We start from the raw sequence: 17,892 nt of genomic DNA on the forward strand, positions 1-17,892 counted from the left end.
GCTGGGGGAGCAATGCAGGGAGCCCTGAGCAAGAGAACTTGGGCCTGACAGGTGCTTTTTCATGGAGCCATCAGACATTTTTGCTGTATGACATAGCTTTTTGGAGTGAAGTATGGCATTCTCTGTTGTTTAAACTGCAATATTGCATTTACACTGGTAATAAATCCCTCACATGTGCCTACTACAGGTACACAGTTTGCACTTGGACTAAACTCACACTTCCACATAACTGACCTGTTGTCACTGGCTGAGCACCAGGACAGATGCTCTTTCCAAGGATGGCCAGGCAGGACTCCTCTTAGCCAAATACCCTGGAGTGCAGTCCTCACTCCTCTGCTCCTGAGGGTCATCTCCCTGCCCCGTGGGACTATTACAGATGCAAGCCTGCTCTGGTTTTATATTTTCAGATATTGGAAGGATCTGGCTCCACCAGCCTCACTAGTGGTAACTGCCTCAAGCCAGTGATGATCCATTTTGTTAAAGTACCTGGCTGTGGTCATGTTGCAGTGTTCAGAGATTGTTCATCCTCTGTCAAAGTTCCACTCTCTCACAGTCTTACATACCTGACACTTTGCTTGCTGGCTATCTGTATTTTTCATACCACAGATGGGCCATTTAATTCAACTAAAAATATGATCAGTGATTTCCAAAATGCTTTTTTTCTATGGATCTGAGTTACTCTTCTGATTGATACTTGCATCCTTCCTTAAAATATTCCCAAACTCATATGCATTAGCAAAGTAATCAGAAAATCAGGCAATAATATATATTTTGGCAGAAGTGTCACACATTAGTGTTTTCTCCTGGAAGAACACTTCTGCTTCCTCCTTCATCAGTAGTTTTTGGAGAGGATGGAAAGAAATGATCAGAAGCAAAGAATCTTTGGCTCCAAATTTTTTGGAAGTGAAGTTGTTTCAGGTCTCTGGGTCCAGGCCAGTTGCAGTCTGAGCAGCCTGAATGCTCCTCCAAGGCAGAGTGGATACCTGATACTGAAGAGAAATTTAGCTTTCCTGCCTACTCCATCTAGAGAACTTCACTGGTTTGGAGATTATTGCCTAACAGCATGTTCTACCAATAATGCTTTAGTAGATTTAAAGTGTGGAAAGCATCCTGGGTAGGCTGTGGTCTCTCTCTCTCTCTCTCTCTGTCCAGTTCCTAGTGAAGAACAAAATAATAACAGCTGGGCACCTTACACAGGTGGCCCAAGCCTTCAGTTGAAATAATGAATAATTTTTCCTGTGTTCAGATGCAGCTCAGGTGTTCAGTGCTGTCCCCATCAGTTTGATTTGTACAAATCCATTTTACTAATGATTTTCCTTATTTGTGTGCTTTTGTTTCCCTCAGTATCACTTTGTGCCTCCAGAATCTCCTTCAGAACCACTGGTTTTTTGATGGTTTCCAGAAATGGAGACACTGGCAGCACTGAGGGGTTCTGGGACTCCTCATTCCCCAGAAAGATCCACAGCTACCACTGGGGTTCCACTGACAGTATCACCTACTGAAAGGACAGGTGAAAATGTGGGTGGGATAATGACTTCCAAACCTGTAGAAAGTGACAGAAGAGTCTACCTTTACTACTGGCATTAGGTCTGCCTTGAAGGATGGGTTACATTTTCATATGTACAGAAACCAAGCATTTTCTTTCAGCCTGATTGAGGTTTGTGTTTGACTAAAGGAAACAATAAAATAAGAAAGGATCAAGTGCAATTTTCCATGAGACACAGCAGTGTCCTGCCTGATTCTCATGTGCAACATTTTGGTTAGTTCACAAAATGGAGGCATTTGGGATAAAAAAAGGCAAAAATGAAATCCCTGTATAAAATCTGTGCCTGTGCTGCCATGTCACTGAGGGCTTAGAGTGAACCTAGATAAAACCAGACATGTGCATTAGCATTGGTGAATACAAAGTGAAATTAGCCTTGCAGAAGAGCTGGTGTTGCCAGGCCCTCCCAGAGCTTAGTCTCTAGTTTGTCATTGATTTTAATTGGGAGCAGGTTTGGGTTTTCTTTGGAGTTTATTTTGGCTTGGGTTGGGGTTGTTTTTGGGTGCTCAGTTTTTTGTGTGTGCGTACTTTTGTTTTATGTTGTTGGGGCTTTTTATGTTGTTGGGTTTTTTTGTTGGTTTTTTTTTTGTTGGTGGTGTTCCAAGATTATCAGCTCCCAGGTGTCAGCCAGGCTGTGCTCACTCCATGCATCCTGTTCCTGCATTACTGACACAAAGTCAACAGGGGAGAAAAGGTCTTGTTACAGCCTGATCTGGGAAGCAACTGCACCTTTAATTCACCCACAAATGGTTACTGCTTGGAGAGCAGGGAACAGAGGGTCCTGTCCCTTTGGAGGTAAGAAGAGGACAGCTTGTGATGTTACCAGTGCTTCCCCAGACAGAAAGATAAGTATTTCCTTTATTTCTGTCATGGATAAATTAGACCTCAAAGTATTAATGTGTTTAAGAATCCCCAGAATCCCTACCCTACCATTTCACAGGGACCACCAACAATCAAAGCTGTCTCCACTGGTGCAAAATCTGTTCACTCTAAACAATTACAAATATTTGTAAAGCTGCTGATTTCCTTGTCCTTTGAATTACAGCAATATCACATTTTTTACTTCAGTGCTTTTATTTTTTTTTGAAAAACGAATAATTTGTTCTCCCAAATATGATTTGAATAAGTTTAAGGACTGTTGTGTTTGCTGCACATTTAGATTGGTAGAATATTCAGACATTTGTGTAACAAGCTCTGCCTCTCATTTAAACAGTTCTCTGTATCAAAATAGATAAATGTTCTTGATAATTCGAAACCAATTTTTTTTTTCAGATTCTCAGGAACAGGAATTAATTTTATTCCTTTTCAGTGGAGTAATATTCTATAAGCCTAGTAAATTGTGTAATTTTTTTCAGATGCTATTAGGAATGGAGTTTCATATCAAGAACTGAAAAATAGAAGAGAACATTAGGTCTCATGAAGCATATAAGAAAAAAAAAAAAGACATAAAATTTAGTATCTGAACAATGCAGGCACAGACTGCATGAATGTGTTATAAAGTGAGCAATGACTGAAGTAAATACCCATGTGATGTGGATGTGGGTCCACAGGGAAAACATCAGAAGGTGAGAATAGGGAAGACAATGCCATTGCAACAGAAAGGATGGTGTACAGACAAAATGTGTTAGTCTGAATACTCGAGTGTTGTGTGAACACCGTGCTGGAGCTGATTCCTGTACTGCAGAGTGTTATGCTGTCATATGTCATCTGGGCTCCCTTTTCTGCTTATATTTACCATGCACATTAAATATTCAACTGCTTTTCACTGATGCGTGCAGTAATCCTGGCCTTGTGAAGAGCTTTCTTGTCTTTCCCAGCTAGGACACATTAGATAACCTTATTGTCTTTGCATCCTAATGGCTTTGTACCTTGTGTTGTGACACACATTAAATGTGTTTCATCCAATATCCTTTTAGAAGTTTTAGTTAAATCCTGTGTTCTGAATGCAGACTAAAACAAATAGCAAAGGGTATTAAGGCATTGTTCTGCTCTGAAAAACAACTGCAAAAATGGCATTGTGACATTTCCAATGACTTCCAGAGCAGGGCTGCTCATTTTATAAATGTAAAGATGTTTCTTCTTACCCCACATTTGACCTGGCACTGGAATAAAGCTGAGCCCTCTCTGGCTCCTACCATCAACGGTAACGATTCTGCCATGGTGGGTGATCTGCAACCACACAAATGATGTGAAAACAAATAAACTCCAGCTTCCTCCCAGCTCAGTTACGCTGATTCTGCTGGGCTAATAAAAATTTATTTCAGTCATTGAAATAACCTTATTTCAATAGACTACCATCAGACTGTAAAAGTTTACCTGTGCTGTACAAGCAGTTGCCCCGATGAGGGTTTTCTCAAACCTAGTAAGGTACTACAGAGAGTGAATCAGAAGCACCAGGAAATGCCCTTTATGCTTCCAGCAGCAGCCTTGCAGGATGTGGGTTACATAGCCCAGGGGGTTTATTTCCCTCCCACAGGTCTTGGGAGCCTCAGGAATGCTGACAGGTGAGAGCTGGCTTCTGCTCACTGGGAGCTCTGCTGACCCAGGGCTTGCTCCCTGCTTGGGCAGGAGTGCCAGCAGGAATGCCATGGCTCTGTGGGTGCTGCAAGCTGAGGGCATCAGTTTTGAGCAGGGATCCTCAAGCACTGGTCCTCAAGCACTTCTGGGTTCAGTGTAATGTTAACAATGCTGGCGAGTGGTTTTAAACCCCTCTGATTTCCTGAGGCTGTATCATTGGAGGCACCTCACCCTCAGTGGACAGAGGACAGGGCCCTTCAGAGAATGGTGTCATTTTGAAAATGTTACACTGTCCATGCCAGTCTTTTCCAAGAGGCTGCAACGGCTCTGGAGAAGACAGAAGTCAAAGCAGGTACAAACGTGCTCCCCCTTAAGGCCCCCAGGAGCCCAGCCTGACCTTGCTGCCCTGGGCTGCTCTGTGACCGTCCAGCAGAGCCTGGAGCTGAGCCCAAGAGGGGAGAGCCTCTGCTCCCTCCCTGCAGGCTGTGACAGCTGCAGGGAGCTTCTCTGTCACCTGGGCACCCACAGCTCCTCAGCTCCTGCTGTGGACCAGCAGCAGGTGAGTGGCCTGAAACTCAGGCTGGCAGCACTTTTCAGGTCCAGTTCACTTACCCAGCTTTACTTGTTCATTTTACCACACTCCTGAGGCTGGCAGTAAAAATTGCTGTCTTAGTGTTGTCAACATTGGGCATTCAATCTTAAGGTAAGAATAAAAATCATCTTATTGCCTTAAAATATATTTTAATAAGAATTTAATCTTTTAAAATTTTGTGGTTTATTTTTGTTCCTCTATTGCTCCCAAGGTCTTCTCTTGGGAGTTCTAGAAAAGCATCTGCTTATGTGGAGGCTGAAATATGTGTATAGGAGCAGAAATACCAGATACCTGGGGCAGAATTTTTCAGTTTGAAGGTGCTTCCAATACAGCTACCCTAATTTTCCGATTTTCCTATTTTTGCCAATATTTCCACCCTAATCTCACAAATTAAAAAAGTCTAAAGTATGAAAGGGTCCTAACCATCTGCAGTAGGAAAGAGCATAAATTCAGAACAAGAATAAATCTGTACTAATGGCAAAGAGAACAAAGTATTTTCCAAGTTTTGCAATCTCAAGACAGGGAGTACTGGCTGAGAACTGGTGCAGAATGGAAACTTAATCTGCAAGGGCTGTAATTGCCATTAGATCACTCTATAGGCCTTAAAACCAAGATACTGTTGATATTTCTGTGTACAAGGCAGAGGTGTACCAGAGCAAGGCATGCAGGTAAAGCCACAGCGAGACTGGGGAAAGCAGTGTGGTTGTTACATTCCTGATGTCCATGTCTTTTAGTCAAATGATAATTATCCATTAATAGCCTCATAAGTATGAATATGTAAATAGCTATGGAATGCATTATTCATGAATCACCAGGCATTAATTATTGTAATTAAGTATCATTTGCTACGTTCATATTACTAACCCTTCCAGTTAATGAATACATTAGCTAATCACTGTAGAGCAGATTCAATCAAAATTCCCTGTCTGTGCTATGGAAGCCTGAGAGAGTTTTATTGAATTTAGATTCAATATTGAACATATCCAACATGCTTATCAGTGTATTTTTAATGACATTAAGTGTGAATCATAACCTCCAGTGCATGATGCTTGTCCTTGTGCCCAGGAGGATGGAATGGTACCAGCTGGAAGAGAATGTGGAAGCAGCAGTGGTGCAGCACACGGCAGCAGCTCTGTGAACCAAGCACAACTTCAATTCTGGGACACGAAATCCACCTCCACTTTCAAGCCTCATGTATATTCACACGTACAATAGGAGAGGGGAGATGTTTTGTGAGGGATCTGTCCCAAAGGTGCTGCTGGTGACAGCGTTCAAGGAGCAATTCCAAAGCTCAGCTGGAGCTGTTTGCCAGGCAGTGCCTTTGCCAGCAGCAGCAGGACACAGCCCTGGCAGGATGTGCTCCCAGCCTAATGGGGCTCAGGGCACTCCTGAAACACGAAGGAAAATGAACAGCCCAACCCTGGGTTCTGTCTTTACTCCCTGCAGGTCCATTTCAACTAATGGTAATCTCAGTACCACAGAAAGAAGATTTGCTGCAGCTTTTGTTTCATTGCCTTTTTAGGGTTATAGTTCTCAGAACCAGGCCTTGTGGGTTTTGAAGTAGAAATTTTGAATAATTTATTGCAAACAAGAGTTTCATTATTTTTAGGGAGAATCACTAACTCAAGATATAAATATATAAGTTCAAGTGCTGAAAGTTAATATAAGCAAGTAAAATGCCCTCTTGGCTGAACTTCTGGCTGTCAGGGCAGAAAAAATATTTGCAAAGAAAGAATGAAATCTTATTTTGTCTCTGTTAGTTTGAAGCAGATTTTTTCCTATTTTTAGTTTCACCAATGTACTGTAGTCACGTGCAATGAGTAAATGATTATTGGATCTAGTTTCCTCAGTAATCTGGGAGTAAGAAAATCTAAATAAGCATATATCAAGGATATTTTCAAATTCACAAACACATGGGCTCTTTGTAGTTAAAACTGTCATAAGATACAGCTGCAGAGAGGGCTCAGTCCAAGCCTGGATTTCTAAGAGCCAGAAGTAAGAACAATGGTCAGTAAAGACAATCTGCCATTCCCTGGAGACACTTGGTGAAATACCCCTCGTGTATTTTCCACAGTGAAGAATATGCTTTCATTCATCCCACAGCTGATGCAAATCCCTCTGCTCTCCCTTCCAGTGTCTCCATCACTGCTGTCTCCCCCCTCTTTTCAGAAATCTTAATTGTGCCTCAAGCCCAAGCACTGTTAGTTCTCATTACCCAACTTTATGAATGACAGTCACTGGCATCTGAAAACCAGTTTGAGTCTCAGTACCACAGAGGGACCCATTACAGATGTTACCAACATGGAGCATCACAAGCCACACCTCCAAAAATCATGACCTTGCTTTTTGGCTTTCTTTCATTTGCATATCTTATATCCCTCCTCTAATTCTGAGTATATTGAGATGATGTTTTCCCAACTTCTTCTCAATGCCCAAAATAGTAGGAATGTGGTTTGATATTTCTTTTTTTTAATAAATACTGATTTTCCACAAAAGCATGAACTCAGCAGGGAGTTTGTGTTCTTAATTAAAAAAAAAATCAACTATCAAAAAGATTTGAAGTGCAATTGCAACACTGGAAATGTATGAAGATTTTGCTATTATATCTTATATTAAACATGAATAATGGCCTTTTCAGCCCCTTGAATTCTAAAAAATCTTAGCAATTGGATGTTACAAAAAGGTTAGTACCCAGTGTCATTATTCATCCAGCTATTTTTTCATGTTTGCTTTTATACCTGTTTTCCTTTTATACCTGTTTTCCTTTATTTGTCTGACACCTGCACCTCTTAAAAAATGTAGAGAATTATTTCACTTAACCTGGCATTTATTTATTTATTTTTTCACTTTTAAAACTAGAAATACCAAGTCTGCAGGAGTGCAGCTGGGGTGGTTGGAGTGGCTGAAGACCTTCAGTGGGAAGCACCTGCCTGGCCCTGCCCTTCCAGAACTCCTGGAAAACTCCGGGATGAAGCAGCCTTGGTTGGTGTGTGGTGTTCCTGTGAAGTGTTCAGAAAACATGGCACACTGAAAGCAAATGAACAGAGCCATCAGCAGGAAATGAGGAGCAGACATAAAGAGACAAAGGCAGAAGGTTTATTTGGTGTATAAAGGTAGGAAATTTATGTACACGTGCACAATGCAGTCGAGGATACAGAAGTACAAAGAGGAAGAGAGCAGCATTTCAGACCAGGGGATGTTTCATGATGACAAGGCATTAGAGGAAGGAAAGAATTCAATTACAGGTGAGTGTTTTCAGTAGAAGAAAGAGAGAACTGATGCCCTGCTAATTGTTTAGAATAATAACTTGCATATTGCTGTAAATCAATATAAAACCTGTGTTTAATATAGCATAAACACTCATATCAAGTGTCTAGTATTGAATAGAAAGAGTATTGGAATCTCTATACAAATGGATTCTTATTGTTTTCACATTTTGGTTATAGGTCTAATGTCAGACATACTGTCATTACATTTATTGTCTTCTACCTTTCTTCAACATTAAGCCCATGATGAAATTTTTACTTAATGTAGTGTGTCCTGTAGAGCATATTCTATAAAGTTCATAATGGTTCAATTTAGTTATGTGGAAACCCAGTGAGAAAATAAAACCAAACTTCATTATTTCCTTAATTATAGTTACTTAAGAGAAAAGAAATGGTTTGAACAGCTTTTATTAGTAGCAGTACTTTTTTCATTTGAATTTTTAAAATTTATTATTTCTTTGTCTTTATTTCAAATAACTTGAAATAAAAACTGTCCTATTTTATTCTGAAATAGGACAGTTTTTATTTCAAGTTATTTTTGATTAATTTTTCATTTTGATAATACTGAACTGAGAAATGCTTTTAGCTATGATTAAATGAAAGCTACAGTTTGGAATGAAATTTCCAACATGAGATGCTATTATTTTAAATTTCCCCACATGAAAATAATTTTCCAAAACTGTATTTTCACTGGAATAAAAAAATCTAAAATACAGTCTGGTTTTGTTTTTTTTCTCTTTGCCTGTGTTCTAGAATTCCCAGTATTACATGTGATTGCCAGTATGACAACTAAACCTATATCTGATAGTATATATAGTTTTCTTTCTGACACTGCTACATTAATTTCATCTCCTGTGCCTTCCCATCTAGTGTTTATTGATTGCTTACAAAGACAAAATGTTTTTTTATAAATTAATATCGATATTTTTTAAATACAAAATTATTTATAATTATTTTTAATAAGACTTAAACAAAAACCATTTCCCTGATCTTTTTCAGGTATGATAAAGCCAGCAAAGAAATTATCCCTGTGTACAATTCTCATAGGTAAATACACTGTGCTTAATTTTCATACTAAGGCAGATGCTAGGAACAGGAATATGTGACAGGGATGAATCATAATTTTTTTTCCACAAATGTGCAAAAGTTTTTTTGGTTTTTTCCTCCCCCCTAAAATAGGAGTAGGGTTTTTAACAGCACAAGTGTTGCTGCATTTGGGTGCTGAGTGGTACTCAGAAAAATAACAGACCTGGGGGCATTTATGAAAGGTGGAAAATAAAAAATAGTCTTGATCCACTGTCTGATCCATGTCCTGCTGTGACAAAACAGAAACCTTAACATCTCACTGACACATTTCAGGGTGTCCTGATGTCACTGGAGATTTAAAGGGGGATTTGCTTTTCCTGGATGCACCAGGAGGACAGAGTCAGGTTTGAAGTGGGGGAATCTGCTATCAGTGATTTCAAGGACTTCTCCAAAAGACCAATTGTTCCCTCTGGAGTCAGAAAACCTTCCAGTATGGCGTTAGTCTTCCCTATAACTCTGCTACCTGCCACAGAGCTGATAACAAAACACACCCTATACACGCTTGTTCTTTCGAATCCTCTCTCAAGGACACTGTTCAAATGACTAGAAGGGATAGAGAATCTATGCAAATATGGTAATGAATGTCCAAATAAATTATTTCACCTTTCATAAATGTGGTTTTTGTCTTAAAGAATGTTTAAAAACAAACAAAAAAACCTCCTAATCTTTTACCACTGTTTAGTATTTAACAATGTATTTCATTGTGTCTGCACTCTCAAAGGCAACTACAAAGATATTTTGCTATAACATTTTTGTTAAATCTCCTGGCAGTCATAATTTTCAGGTCCTTTTTTCATTCTTTTAAGAATCCATGGACAACCAACCCAATTACCTTGGTTGCTTCTTAAGAAGGAAAAATCCCATCTTTTTTTTTTGTCTGATGACACTGATCTACTAATAAGTAAAACAGATTTACTTAAAGTTATAGAAATCTTTAAACAAACAACAAATCTGTGATTTCAAGTCTGAGACACTTACTGGGCATTTCTTGAAAGGGGAAATGTTGGTAAAGATTAAGATGGTTGTATTTTATCTCCGTACAGAACATTGGAGGTGTAGAGGCTTCTGGAGCAGAGGATCAGGATTAGAGATATCAGTGCAGGATTGACACTAATTCAAATGGATGTGGGAGCCTCCTCAGCATGTTGTCAATTGCTAATCCAAACCATTACCTAATTATCCAAAAATATCCCTCATGATTTCACAGGTGTGAGGCCTAACTGCCAAAGGAACAGCAATAAACATGGTGTGTGATGTAAAAATAGTGACCACCTGGAAGATTTAATTTAAGATTAGAATTATTGAAGGCAGTGAGTCTGCCACTCATTGCAGTAGGGTTTGAATGCCACCCTCAGTAAATGTGACAGTTGTGCTGCCTGTTAGCTGTCCCACTGTCACCCACTGGCAGTGTCCATGTGGTGAAATGCTCTGGTGAAGATGAACTCTTTAACATCTGCTAGCATTTGTTCTAAAACTAAATCGATTAACTAAACCAGGTCTGAAGCAATTCATAGAAAAACCATTCAAAGAAATATAAAACAAGTTTCAAAACTCTGATATTTGTATTGCTTTGCTAAGCTGGTTAGTCAAGGCATCTTCTGCTGCAGTAAAACACAAAAGTTTAAAGACTGCTCAATAGTCTTCCTGATCACCCCACTCGACTGCTGGCTCATCATCCATTCGCAGAATGAGATAGGAGAGGAGCTGAAAGAGATTCTGCCACAAGAGCAAAGAGACAAAAAAGGAGAGGTCGCTTACATCGATCTCGCAGCGGTCACCGGCGAAGTTCACGTCGCACAGGCAGTGGAACTTGTTGAGCAGGTTCTGGCAGAGGCCCCCGTTCAGACATGGGTCAGAGCTGCACTCATCAATGTCCTTCTCACACCTGCAGGGAACACAGTCAGCCTCAGAATCAGGCATCAAATGCCTCCAACATGTTTAATTCAGCAGCTCTGGTGGGGAGGGAGAGGAAGATGCTCTGGGGCATGTTTCCACACGTGTTTATGGTTTTATTAACTAGCTGATGAGCCCCACTCAAACCCTGACCTTCCTGTATGGTTTCCAAACACAGACAGCTAAGCAGGTAATTTCATCCCTGTAAAGCACTTGATGGTTAATGGTGCTTAGCAAGGTGCAGTGCAAGTTCTTGTGTGATCTCAGAGCCAGCTCTGGTGCAAGTCCTGCTGACAGCTTGCTTGTCCTTTTCATTGTTCCAGGAGCTGAGGGCACAGTTTCCTTCTCAGTAATCTGGTATAAGTCAAACAAATGTGTGGTTTTGCCAGCTGAGTGCACTTAGAAATATTCACCTGCTTTTTGGGTGTTTTTTTAAACATCTTTATTTCTTCCCTCAATTTGGAATGCCAAGAGATCCCAGCAAAATTTGCTATCCAGTCTCTCTGAGATGGGCCCCAAAAAAGGTAAGAATGGTGCAGGACAGGTTTCATAAGCCTCATTAAATGTTTTTGAGCTAGTTCTGGTGATACAGGAAATCTGAGTTATAATTTCTCAAGGCAGCCAAGGGAAGGATAATGAGGGATGTGTAAGACTGTTTGCTATTGATTTGGTGATTTTTTGCTCTGAAAATGTTCCCTTTTAATTCCATACTCCCTTTTATCAAATGATGCTAACAGTTAGTCCTATTTCTCCAGGTAAAAATGCAGGTTTATACTTGGAGAAGAATGTGAGAAATTCTCTCTAAATTATAAGGAAATGCTTTGTTCAGTCATATTCATAACTAAACAATAAACACATTAATCTTACATCAGAGAACAGCATTTTTTATATTAAACACTTTTACTCTATTAATCTAATCTTCTTTCAATAGCTTCCTTAAATAGTAAATTATATTCCTACACATCAAAGACCTAAGTCATTTATCCAATGTATAAAAACTGTATAGCTATGAAATTACCTATGCAAATTTTTAAAAAGCCAACAACCTCTCAAATCTTTGTGGGAATTGGGTACCTGAGTCCAACTGAGTTTCAGGAACTCAAAAAACTGACTCGTTTTATGCAATTTTGAAAGTTTCAGCCTGAATTAAATGACAAATTTGTTTTTGAGAGAGACTCTATCTTCTTTTACACATTTCCCTTTCCACCCCCTATTAAGTCCATTGGGAATTTTTAATGTGATCCCAAGTCGATTGATTGGCATAGAATTCCTCTATACTGTGCACCAGTGGCTTTCTGAGTGCTGAAATATTGTCCGAAGTGAAAATGCCTGCTTTATCAGTCTAATACATAAATATACAAAGAGGTTTGGTTTTAATGTTCTTATTAACAGATATATTTGAATTTGTTCTGAAAAGAAAGGAAAAAAAAGGGATGAAATGTTCTGATTTGATCTGGTGAGCCCCCCAAGCATGGAAGCACCGCTGGTTTATGGTCTGGCAGCCTGGAGGAGCAGAGGCCAAATGGTGCATTTGAGAGGCTGCAGAAGAGCCTGGCTGCCACAGGCAGCTCCCTGCAGCTCACCGGGCACGGGCTCCACACGAGGACCTTGGGAACTGTAAAAGAGAGATTACTGCCAGCCAGTGGGATGGATGGAAGGAAGGCTCATTCCCAGAGCTGCAGTTAGCAGGTAGGCTGGCAGGGGAGGGAGAAGGAAAAAGTGCTTTCCTGCTGCCTCAAAGTCCCAAGAAATACATGCAGTGCAGAAGTGGCTATGAGTATGCTTTTACGTCTTAAAATTTTATTTTATTGTATCCTTTCCCCCTTGTTGAATATTGTGAGGTGGTACACAGGCGACCTGGCTGTTAACACTGCAATTCAAGTGTGTCTGCCAACTACACTGTGCATTGAGTGGGTGGAAATCTTCATTTCATGTCTTTTATAGCCTACTGTACTCTTTCCACAAAATCAGTGGGCTCATAAGTTTTTGAGAGAATGAAAACCTTTTGTTAGAACCTTCTCTGTGTTACAGCTTGGTCCTGTTGAACTTTTGGATATTATACTCTGACATAATGCTAGTTTCACCAGGTGTATGTACAGTTTTTCCTGTCTCTCTATCCAAAATGCCCTTACCTGTTCAGACTATTACTGGGACAACACCTTCCTAGGTTTGTGCAGCACCTGATGCCTGCCCTGAGGCTCTCAGCCTTCCCAGCTCTAGAGCTCTCTGACGGCCAGTATTAAGTGTGAATTGGGCTACAAGATACAAATGTCACTGTGAGGAAGGTCCCTCTGTTCCAGGCTAAACAATAACATGCACAAAGTGTTCCTTAATCTGTTCTAGAAGTAATCATTCTGTTCTCACACTTCAGCATTCTGTAAGAAAGTGTGGTACACCATGCCACCAGGTATGCCACCTCTTACCATCCCTGGGATAAAGTAGGTTGGATATTCACAGCACAGACATGTGAAAATGAAACAGCTTTGCATATTCATGTGCCAGAGCAGGTAGCTGGTTTAGGTATATGAGCAGGATATGCATGTGTCCCCACCTATGGAAAGGCAACTTGTCATGAAAATTTGGCAGAGAAACGAAAAAAGGCACAGAGAAGCAAGCCTGCAGTGCTGTTTAAGAAATAATATCTTGGGCTGGATTGGACTAAACCTTGCTGCATTCATTTGTGATTTTTATCCCAAACCACAATACTTCAGGCCCTCAGAGTCACTCTAGCAAGGAACTGCTGCACTTAATCAGCTGCTCTGTCTGTGTTTCTGCCAGAGGGCTGGCTGTTACCCTCTGGACTCTTTTGGCAGAGTGCTCCCCAAGGACGGGCAGGACAAAGGCTCTCACCGTTCTCCCACAAAGCCCGGCAGGCACGCGCAGCCCAGCTCGCCGCCGAGGTCGCTGCAGTTGCCGTAGTTGAAGCAGGTGAGGTTCCTCTCTTCATTCCCACACACTGTGTAAGGCAATCTGCGATACCTGGGCACACAAGAAGGCAGCAGCAGTGATTTGCACTGTCCTTGTTTCTGGGTGTCTTGTGCTCTCTCAGCTGAAGCAGGGGAAGAGGGTATTGCCCAAAGGAATGACTGGTGGAACTCACATTTAAGACTCCCAGAACATGCTTTGCCTAACTTTTTTAATTTGATGAATTTAATTTTTTTCCCCAAATATTTACTGGTAAATTAATGATTCATTTATAATAAAAAATATAAAATGGACATCACCCTACTTACATTACTAATGTGGTTCTCTGTGATACCTGGACAGTTTAGTATAAGAGTTCAAAAGACGCAGACTTAACATACAAGACAAAAAATATTGGGTCACAACAAGGTATGGTTGTGTTCGAGGGTGCCAGGACAAGTGAGGAGATGAGAATCTTGACTCCATGTTTCAGAAGGCTGATTTATTATATTATGATATATATTATATTAAAAATTATATATTATAACTATACTAAAAGAATAGAAAGAAAAGGATCCATCAGAAGGCTAGAAAGGACAGGAGAGGAATGATAACAAAAGCTCGTGACTCCCAGAGAGTCTGAGCCAGCTGACTGTCATTGGCCATTAATTAGAAACAACCAACATGCACCAATCACAGATGCACCCGTTGCATTCCACAGCAGCAGATAGTTATTGTATACATTTATTTTCTGAGGCTTCTCAGCTAGAATAGGAGAAAAATCCTAGCAAAGGATTTTTCATAAAATATCATGGCTACAATAAGGCATCTTCAAATCTGAGGATGTCCTCACAACTCAGAAAAAGTCAACAAAACATGCACATTTTAGTAATTATATCCTAAAAGACTGTAACTGGATAGTATGAAGATGATTGTCTGCATCCTTTGGGCTGCAGCAGACTGGATTTGTTGGAGTCTTCTGAAGGAAGAAGAAGGATTTTGCCTTCTTGGAAAGGAATTGGACATGCTTAGAGGGCAGGATATTATAGGTGTGCAGAGAAGGGCAATTAAAGGGAAAAGCCTGGAGCCTTTCTAGAGGAGAGTCTGGCAGGAATAGGAAACAGCAGTGAGCAGTGTCAGAAGCAATGGCAAAAATGGGTTGTGTGGTGTTTGCAGCCACCAGGACTGAGAGTAAGCTGGGAGGAAAAGACCAACCCAGAAAAGATACTGTGGGTGGGGATAAAAACAACTTATTTTCTATTGTTATTTTCTCTTACTGTATTTATAGCTCTAGAGCTATATTACTGTAATAAAATATTGGTTTAGAGATTTAAAAACATTAAGGGTTTTGTTTTTTTCCTGAAAAGAAGATGTAGCGCATGTATTTTCAAGCTTTGGAAAACTTGTAATCTTGTCACCAGGGAGCGTAATAAAATATCATTTTAGAGATTTAAAAACCTTAAGTTTTTTTTTTCCTGAAAAGAAGATGTAGCACATGTATTTTCAAGCTTTGGAAAACTTGTAATCTTGTCACTCAGAGACCTCACAGGACCAATGTTGGCAGCAGAACAGGGCAGCAGAGCTGTGCCTTGTTCCTTCAGTCCCTGTCTCATCAGACTCTGCCTGAGCTGGCAGCTCTCCACTGTCTCAGTCCACATCTAATTGATCTGTACAACTTTCTGTACTCTTCATACATTGACTCTGCAGCCATGATTAATATAGAGACAGATGCAAAACATCTGTGTTTAAAACAAAGACATCAGTGATATAAATGCCTTTCAGAAGAGACTTGACAAACCATAGAGATCAGCCTTGTGTACAGTACCTGCAAAACCTCCCTGTGAAGTTAGCAGCACACAGGCAGGAGTATCCATTAATCCCATCAACACAGGTGGCCCCATTCACGCACTGGTGGTCATGGCAGTCGTCTATGTCCTCCTCACAGTGCTCCCCAGTGTAACCAGGCTCACAGCTGCACTCATAGGAGGCAATCCCATCTGTGCAGTTCCCATGGATGCAGGGGTTTGAAGAGCACTCATCAATGTTGACTTCACAGTAGGTGCCTGTCCATCCATCGGGACATATGCAGCGGTAGGAAGTGTAGAAGTCCTCACATATCCCCCCGTGCATACAGGGGTCAGAGCTGCAGAAATCTACCTGCAAACAGCCAGTAACAGCAGGGTTTGCAGATATTTTGAGAAATTGCTCCTCTTGAGGTTTTTTTGTAGGGATGTCAGCATTTTCAAAGTACGAGAGATAAATGCCACTGATTTCTATGGTACTCATGCACCCCCGCAGGCCATCCAGGCTGTCAAAAGCCTTGTCAGCCACATAGATATCTGTCTCTTCTCTTAAAAAGTTGAGGCTTCCTGCAGCAGCTGTGCTGGTTGCTGTGTCTTTTTTGTTGTCTATATCCATGTGCCATCTGGAGGACTGGGACAGGGGCTCCACCATAGAGAGCATCACTCGGTGCCATTTGCCATCGCTCACAGGCACTGAACTCGCGAGGGTCAGCCTGTAGAAGCTGTTGCCACTTTGTAATTGAAACAGGAGTTTGGAGTTGTGGATACTGATGATGACAAACTCGGGCTCCCTCTCTGCATACAGCAGGATCACGTCAGTGTCCCTGGTTCGAAAGCCAAAGATGATATTGGTGAGGTCTCTGCTGATTTTCCCGTTGCTTCTGTAAAATATCGCGCTGCTCCGGCCGCTGAACACTGCGTTAGTGAGACCTGTGCAGAGACAGCAATTGGGAAACCAGGCCAGTTTTGCACCAATGCACGTGGAAAGATTTCTCACAGGTGCATGTGCAATGTAACTGCTTTTGGGTTTGCTGGAAGACAGTCAAATTCCACCAGTGTTTCAGTTATCCTGCTCTGCCCCTCATGGCTGTGGAATTTACAGGGCAGTGCCAGTATCAGCTATAATCGCATCCAAAGTGTACTGCTTTGCATCATCTCAGGTTATCACTCTAACATACAGTTTTACATTGCTGTTATCTCTCTATTTCAAAAACAGACATACATTTGTCACTTTATGATTGTTTCCTAAGTACAGGCAGCCTAGTTATTCCCTGTGACAGACCTGGATGGGGCAAACATTTTTTCCCAATTCCTCTTTTCTTGGGTGAGTCTTAAGATGTTTAATGAAGTATTTGATTGGATCCCAATTTTATCTCACTGATGCAAGAGGATGAATTTAATGGAAGTCAGTTGATGGAAAGCCCCTTCAAAATCCCTGTGAGCAGTTGTGCCTGTCACATCCAAAGCCAGCACTGCTACAGCCCTGTGCAGGTGGGACTGGGAGGGCAGCAGAACTCAGCTCGCACTGCTGTGAGTGAAAATTGATGGGCAACGTTGTGGCAGCTTTATGGACATCTTCACAAAGGTATTTGACACCTTTCATTAGCATGGTTTCTACTATAACGCACTCACTGGGCTGTAAATTTAAATAATCTGAGGCTTCTGAGGATTTTAGACAGGGACGAGGGACAGGAAGGAATGTCTTCTGTCTGTACTTCAGAAAAAAATAGCTTTGAAAGATCTGAGATAAGATGGGTTTCTGAACTATCTCTGGGCTTAGTAAATCTTGAGGAAAAGAACCCTGGCAGTCCCAGTATCAATTTACTGACTTCACATCCTGATGCCAAGGCAGCAGAGGTGTAACTGCATACCTGATGCATCAAATGTGGTGTCTTTCTCATGGAAAAAGTTTCCTCAGAGGAAACCATACTAAAAGAAAGTCAGAGTTTTTCAAGATTATTCCTGTTTTTTCCAGGATTTCCTCATTTTTTTTCAGCTGGGTTTTTTGTTATTGTTTTGTTGGTTGGTTGGTTGGTTGGTTGGGGGTTTTTTTTGTTTTTTTTTGGTTTTTTTCAGCTGGGTTTTTTGTTGTTGTTTTTTTTGTTTGGATGGTTGGTTGGTTGGGTGGTTTTTTTTGTTTTTTTTTTGGTTGTTGTTGTTAACAGAAGACACAAGGCAGAAAACTCACTGCCCAGGAAAGCTTTTATTTTGTTATCCTGTGTTGAACAAGAAGTTGTTTATCCTGTAGCTAAGAATACAACTAGTTAAAAATGCAGTTCTGCAGTGCAG

General features: G+C 40.8%; 1 protein-coding gene across 1 annotated transcript in view; it reads right to left on the reverse strand.

Annotated features, from left to right (window-relative positions):
• The window catches only part of CRB1 (crumbs cell polarity complex component 1), a 96,432-nt gene that overhangs the window by 12,426 nt on the left and 66,114 nt on the right, over nucleotides 1-17,892 (reverse strand). The window contains exons 9-11 of the mRNA XM_039726410.1: nucleotides 15,627-16,533; nucleotides 13,748-13,876; nucleotides 10,763-10,889 (exon numbers count right to left, since the gene is read on the reverse strand). Coding sequence (XP_039582344.1) covers nucleotides 10,763-10,889; nucleotides 13,748-13,876; nucleotides 15,627-16,533 — 1,163 coding nt within the window. The remainder of the gene's footprint in view (nucleotides 1-10,762; nucleotides 10,890-13,747; nucleotides 13,877-15,626; nucleotides 16,534-17,892) is intronic.

Source organism: Passer montanus, unplaced genomic scaffold, assembly GCF_014805655.1.
Source record: "Passer montanus isolate IOZ18808 unplaced genomic scaffold, ASM1480565v1 scaffold58, whole genome shotgun sequence".
In the NCBI taxonomy this organism is placed as follows: domain Eukaryota; kingdom Metazoa; phylum Chordata; class Aves; order Passeriformes; family Passeridae; genus Passer; species Passer montanus.